The 7,275-nt window shown below is 43.5% G+C and overlaps 1 protein-coding gene across 2 annotated transcripts in view; it reads right to left on the bottom strand.

The window, feature by feature from the left end:
* BCL2L13 (BCL2 like 13) overlaps positions 1-7,275 on the bottom strand; it is an 80,910-nt gene continuing 73,635 nt past the window's right edge. The window contains exon 5 of one of the 2 annotated variants that reach the window (XM_021719407.1): positions 1-351. In XM_021719407.1, the coding sequence (XP_021575082.1) occupies positions 284-351 (68 nt within the window). In that variant the 3' untranslated portion in view covers positions 1-283. The remainder of the gene's footprint in view (positions 352-7,275) is intronic. The other variant, XM_021719406.1, reaches the window with a different exon arrangement.

Here is a 7,275-nt window from a genome sequence, read left to right as displayed (position 1 = left end):
CTCGGGGACTTCCTCCTTCTCCACGTGCACGATGTCCGAGTTAGAAGAGTTGTTCTCGCTCTTCTCCCCAGCCCCGTTGCTGTCCAGGCTCTTGACTTCCTCAGGATCCATCGCAATCTGCTGCCAGGACTCAGGGCCCAGGGACACTGGCAGGCTTTCCGTGTGCCAGCTCTGGCTGGCTGACAGTGACACGGGTAAGCTCTCTGACTGCCAGGAGGTGGTCACAGTCGGGGACTCTGGGGGACTGACTTGTCCAGAGTTGTCGCTGGGCAGGATATAAATGTCATTGCTGTCTTCTGCAATGAGTCCAGGGTATTCTTCCTCCTCTGACTCGAGACTGAACACGGTGCCCTAGAAAAGGAGGAGAGTCAGTATAAAGAACGGCAGCCATGTTAAACATAAACTTCCATCTGGGAAAATAATTGTTTCCTAAACTGAAGTTCCAAGAATAAAAGCATTGTTTAAACCTACATAGTTTCTGAGTTGGGTGCATTTATTTGTAGGCCAATGCAGAGGAAAAATTTCTGACAGTCTGAGCAGATTCCTTGAAACTGAAAAACCAAAAATTATTAGTTTATATTCAGTGTAATTCATGTACAGGCCGACCATCCTAATCTGAAAATGTGAAATGCTCCCAAATCCAAAACTTTTCGAGCACCGACATGATGCCACACGTGGAGAATTCCACACCTGGACCCCAGGTGCGAGGGTGCCGTCAAAACACAGCCAAAACTGTTTCAGGTGTACAGGTATTTAGACGACTGTAAAAATTACCCTCGGGTTATGTGTTTAAGGTGTATTCAAAACAGAAATAAAGTTTGTGTTTCAACTTGAGACCCATCCCCATCTCATTACGTATATATTTCATTATGTGTATGCAAATATTTCAAAATCGGCAAAAATCTGAAATCCCAAACACTTGATCCCAAGCCCTACCCTGTATATTCAATGCAATAATCAATGCAAAACAAAAGAGAAAACACAGACAAGACCTTGTGCTCAAGGAATTTATCACTTAGTGAGATATAAAAATAATGCTATGCCACAGTCAACATGGTACTGAGTGTCTGGATGAGAAAATGACCTCTTTTGGTGGGAGTCGGGGAAGTTACAGAAAGCTTCACGGAGGAACCAGCAATTATACTGGACATCTGAAGAACAGGTGAGATTTTGACAGGTAAAGGGTATGTAGAAGACACAATACCAGCAAAAGCCCACCTTCATTAATCTACAGTGTACATGAAGAATATAAGCTCTGTTTGGGGACGGCACGGTAGCTCACACCTATAATCCCAGCACTTTGGGAGGCCAAAGAGGGAGAATTGCTTGAGCCCAAGAGTTCAAGACCTGCCTGGGCAACATAGTGAGACCTTGTCTCTTAAAGAAAAAAAAAAAAAAAAGTTCCAATTGGACAGGACTACAAAGGAACCGGAATGACACTAAGAAATATGAACTTTTGGCCGGGCTCGGTGGCTCAGCCTGTAATCCCAGACTTTGGGAGGCCGAGGCGAGTGTATCGCCTGAGCCCGCGGGTTCGAGACCCGCCTGGGCAACTTGGCGAGACCTTATCTCTACAATAAATCAAAAAAAATCAGCCGGACGTGGTAGTGCACGCCTGTAGTTCCAGCTACTCAGAAGACTGAGGCGGAAGGATCGCCAGAGCCCAGCAGGTCGAGGCTGCGGTGGCCGGGAGCGGCCATTGCACTTCAGTCTGTGTGACAGAGTGAGACTCCAACTCAAAAAAAAAAAAAAAGAAATATGGACTTTATTCAACAGGTAATGGATAGTCACTGAAATCTCTGATGTGCAAAATTACAATCAGAGCTCTGCTTTAAAATTCCTAGCAGTGCCAGAATGAAGAGATACTAGAAATGCAAGAGTCTCAGCAAAATCAATAAAGACCAACAGTGTAGGTTTCACTGCCATGGTATTTTTTTTTCTTTTGGCAGAGCCAAAGTCGACTTAGTCGCCTAGTCAGAAGTGCAATGGCACAATCATAGCTCACCACAGCCTCCTCCTGGGCTTAAGCAATCCTCCCACCACAGCCTCCTGAGTCTTGGGACTACAGGCATACACCGCTGCCCCTGGCTAATTTTTTCATTCTTTTGGAGACAGGGTCTTACTATTTTGCCCTGACTGGTCTCAAACTCCTGGTTTCAAGGGATTCTCCCACCTCAGCTTCCCAAAGAACTGGGATTACAGGTGTGAACCACCATGCCTGGCCTTCACATCCATGTTTTACAGGACCACCATGTGCTTACTCCTTAACAGATACTGTGTTAGGCACAAGCGTTAGAAAAAAGAAAACGAAGCCAGGCTCGGTGGCTCAGCCTGTCATCCTGTGCTGAGGTGAATGGACTGCCTGAGTCCGGCGGGTTCGAGACCTGCCTGGGCAACTTGTCGAGACCTCATCTCTACAATAAATAAAAAAATTAGCTGGGCATGATAGCGTGTGTCTGTAGTTCCAGCTACTTGGAAGGCTGAGGCGGGAGGATCGCCGGAGCCCAGCGGGTCGAGGCTGTGGTGGCCGGGAGTGGCCACTGCACTCCAGTCTGGGCAACGGAGTGAGACTCCAACTCAAAAAAAGAAAAAAGAAAGCGAGAATCTCTGCATTTCTAATATCTCTTCATTCTGGCACTACGAGGAATTTTAAAGCAGAGCTCCGATTGTAATTTTGTGCTTTAAAGATGCCAGTGACTATCCATTGCCTGTTGAATAAAGTCCATATTTCTTAGTGCTCTGTCCTTCAGGTTCTTTCGTGGTCCTGTCCAAGTGGAACTTTTTTTTTTCATTTATCTTTTTTAAGAGACGAGGTCTCACTATGTTGCCCAGGCACTCATTTTCTGTTCTTACAAATAAGTAATTTCAATATGATGCCTGAAGCTTTAAGATAGGTGTATGCACAGGGGGCTGTGTACGCACAGGGGGCTGTGTATGCACAGGGGGCTGTGCGAACCCAGAGGGCAAACATGGCAGGAAAGGCAGGAAGAGAACCAGTGGAGTGGGTATCACAGCTCTGCAGGAGGTTTTGCACAAAGGCCAGACGGCACTAGTAAATGCTACAGGGAATCTGAGCAGCAAAGTAGATTAAGTCCTACTTCACTTTATGGTCATGGCTGCTATTCATCTGACGTAGAATAATTTTATTTTCCAACAGACCAGAAGCTGGTCTGTTTAAGCTTCTTAACCAGAAGCTGCAATCAGGTCTGAAGCAAATACATTCGGCAAGGATTTTCAGTAGCACTGTTTTTAATATAGAAGGATTTGAAATAGCCTTCAATACCCTCAGGAAAGGTTAAAAACATATATGGTTCATTCAAATTATTTAACTACTATTAAAAAAGAAATAACGTCTGTAATCCCAGCACTTTGGGAGGCAGGAGAATTGCTCGAGCCCAGGAGTTTGAGACCAATCTGGGCAACAAAGTGAAACCCTGTCTCTAAAAAAAAAAAATCACCTGAGTGTGGTGGCACACACCTGTAGGCCCAGGAAGAAGGATTGCCTGAGCCCAAGAGGTCAAGGCTGTGGTACCTGTGAGCATGTCACTGCACTTCAGCCTGGGCGACAGAGTGAGACCTCAACACACACACACACACAAAAGAACTAAGTAAATGTTTAAGTGTAACGAGGAAGGAAGTCCATTTGTACAATATTCCTACATTAAAAAAAAAAAAGAAGTATTAATAGGAGAAATTAAAGATATCCTAAATAAAGAAAGGGCATGTTCATGTTCATAGATTAGAAAACTGAATATTGTCAAGATCTCAATTATTCCCACATTAACTTTTTGGTTCAATATAAAATCCCACCAGGACTTTTCTTAAGAAATTGACAACCAGGCTAGGCACAGTGGCTCAAACCTGTAATCCCACACTTTGGGAGGCCTAGGTGGAGGAACTGCCTGAGCCCAGGAGTTCGACATCAGCTTGGGCAACTTGGCAAAACCTTATCTCTACAATAAATCAAAAAATTAGCCGGGTATGGAAGCTCACACTTGTAGTTCTGGCTACTTGGAAGGCTGGAGCAGAAGGATCGCCGGCGCCTAATAAGTCGACGCTGGGGTAGCCATGAGTGCCACTGCATTACAGTCTGGACGACAGAGTGAGATTCCAATTAAAAAAAAAAAGTACAGTAATTAAGATGGTATGTATGGTAAGAGCTTGGGGAGTCTGAGGCGAGAAGATCTCGAGGCCAGGAGTTGGAGACCAGTCTGGGCAACATAGTGAGACCCTGTCTCTATACAAAATTTTTTAATTAGCAGGGTGTGGTGGCATGTACCTGTAGTACCAGCTACTTGGGAGGCCAAGGTGGGAGGATCCCTTGAGCCCAGGAGGAGTGAAAGACTGCAGTGAGCTATGACCGCCCCACACACTCCAGCCTGGGCAACAGAGGGAGATCCTGTTTCTAAAATTAAAAAAAAAAAAAAAAAAAAAAAGGCACTGATACCAATTAAGTTAAATAGAATCCAGAAACAGATATATACATGGTTATATGATTTATAGAAAAATGCAGTACAGCAGGAAAACCTGATAGTACGATTACATTTATTAAACATACATATACATAAATCTATTTATTTTTATACATGTAAATCTAATAAAATGTTTATATAAGCAAAAAAAGTTTAGAAAAATGTACACCAAACCACTAGAGGAGTTATTTCTAAGGGGCAAGACCATAAGAACAGTGTATATTATATAAATTTCGTACAACAATCATGTCTTAGCTAGAAAAAAATCTGTATTTGTTTATTTAAAATGATATAGATATAAATGAGACTCTGCGCTTCCCAGGAACTTGAGATGAGAGGATATTCAACAATCTCAACATGAACTGTGCAACCACTTGAATCAGGTAAAGAGAATCACCTGCTGGGCTCGGTGGCTCAGCCTGTAATCCCGCGCCTTTGGGAGGCCGAGATGAGTGGATTGCCTGAGCCCGCGGGTTCGAGACCCGCCTGGGCAACTTGGCAAGACCTCATCTCTACAATAAATCAAAAATTAGCTGGGTGTGGTAGCGTGCGCCTGTAGTTCAAGTTAATTGGAAGGCTGAGGGGGAAGGATCACCGGAGCCCAGCAGGTCGAGGTTGTGGTGGCCGGGAGTGGCCACTGCACTCCAGTCTGGGCCACAGAGTGAGACTCCAACTCAAAAAAAAAAAAGAGAAGAGAATCACCTGAATTTTGCATGTGTCTTGAACAAAAAACAGGGCATATGAAAATACTATTACAAATTGTTGGTTTGGTTTTTTTTTTACTTTTTATTCTTTTTTTAGTATTAGACTCACATTCATAAAATTCACATAACACAAAATCCACCATTTTTAGCTACAGAATTCAATGGTTTTTAGTATATTCACAGTGCTGGACAAGCATACTAGAATTCCAGAGCATTTCTATCACCCCAAAAGAGACCTTCTGGTAGTCACTCAGTTCTCCCCTGTCTGTCCCTGGCAATCCTAATCTACTTTCTGTCTCTGTGACCTGCCTATTCTGAGAAGTACAAATGGAGTCATACAGTAGGTGGCCTTTTGTGTCTGGCTTCTTTCAGATGGTGTAATGCTTTTAAGGTACATCTATGTTGTGGCATGTGGCATACTTCCTTTCCTTTTATGGCTGAATACGATTTCACTGTACAGATACATTACTTTTTGCTTATTAGTCCATCAGTTGGTGAACATTTTGGTTGATTCCACCTTTCAGAATTGTGTTATGAATGCTCATGTACAAATTTTTGTTTGAAAGCTTTTTAATTCTTGTCAATTATTTTGAATATATGTACCTAGGAGTAAAATTACTGGGTCATATGACAAGTCTATGCCAAACTATTTTCCAAAAATCTATTTTTTCAAAAATTGAGAAAATATTTCCAAAATACTTTTGTAAGTAATTTCCCCCCAAATTTCCAAAATCACTTAAAAAAAAATAACCTGCCCGGGCACGGTAGCTCACGCCTATAATCCCAGTACTTTGGGAGGCGGAGGCAAGAGGATTGCCTGAGCCCAGAGGTTTGAAATCAGCCTGGGCAACATGGCAAAACCTCGTTTCTACGACAAGTCAAAAAATCAGCCAGGCACAGTGGCACACGCCTGTAATTCCAGCTACTTGGAAGGCTGAGGCGGAAGTTATCGCCTGAGTCCAGCAGGTCAAGGCTGCGGTGGCTGTAAGCGTGCTACTGCACTCCAGCCCAGGTATCAGAGTGAGTCTCCAACTCAAAAAAACCTGCCAAACTGTTTTCCAAAGTGACTATACCACATTATATTCCTAGCAGCAATGTGTGAGGATTCAAATTTCTTTTTTTAGATTAAAAATGTAATTTATTTAAAAATAAATTAGAGAGAGAAAGAGAAGGGAGAGAGAAGATTCACCTCCCCAAGGTGGGAGGGGGGCCAAAGCCAGGAAGCATGGCGACAGCCATAGCTCAGAGAGCACACAGGCACACCAGAGTCTTGCAAGGCAACGGCCTGGATTCTAATTTCCTGACATCCTTGCCAACACTGTTACTGTTTTTGTTTGTTATTGAATTAGTATCTTACTGTGGTTCTGATTTGCATTTCCCTAATGACTAATGATGCTGGATATCTTTTCACATGTTCATTGGCCATTTGTATATCTTCTTGAGAACAATGTCTATTAAGTTCTGTTGCCTGCCAGGCACTGTGGCTCATGCCTATAATCCCGGCACTTTGGGAGGTCCAGGTGAGAGGATTGCCTGAGCTCACAGGTTTGAGACCAGCCTGGGCAACTTGGGGAGACCTCATCTCTACAATAAATCAAAAAATTAGTACGTGGAAAGCTGAGGTGGAAGAATTTCTGACAATTCCTAATTGTCAGAAATTCAATTTGGAGATGAAAAGTACCATTTCACCAGTCAGTTAAGCTAAAATCTGGGAGTCATACAGAATTTCTCCTATTTCTGGTTTATTACTGCCAGGAACTGTGCTATTTAGGTGCTAGTAATAAAACAATCTCTGCCCTCAAAGAGTTTAAAACATAATTTAAAACCTAGTGCTATAGACAAACACAGGGCACTCTGGGAACATGAAGGTAAACTTATTTGGGTCTTATCGGAAGAGAGAATAATAAAGTTGGATCTTAAAGAATGGCCGGACTCGGTGGCTCAGCCTGTAATCACTCTGGTAGGCCAAGGTGAGTGGACTGCCTGAGCCTGCGGGTTCAAGACCCGCCTGGGCAACTTGACAAGACCTCATCTCTACAACAATCAAAAATCAGCCGGGCGTGGTAGCGCGCGCCTGTAGTTCCAGCTACTTGGAAGGC

This window comes from Carlito syrichta, unplaced genomic scaffold (genome assembly GCF_000164805.1).
Source record: "Carlito syrichta isolate Samal-C Ts95f unplaced genomic scaffold, Tarsius_syrichta-2.0.1 Scaffold314629, whole genome shotgun sequence".
Classification (NCBI taxonomy): domain Eukaryota; kingdom Metazoa; phylum Chordata; class Mammalia; order Primates; family Tarsiidae; genus Carlito; species Carlito syrichta.
This window is presented reverse-complemented; position numbering and strand designations above follow the sequence as displayed.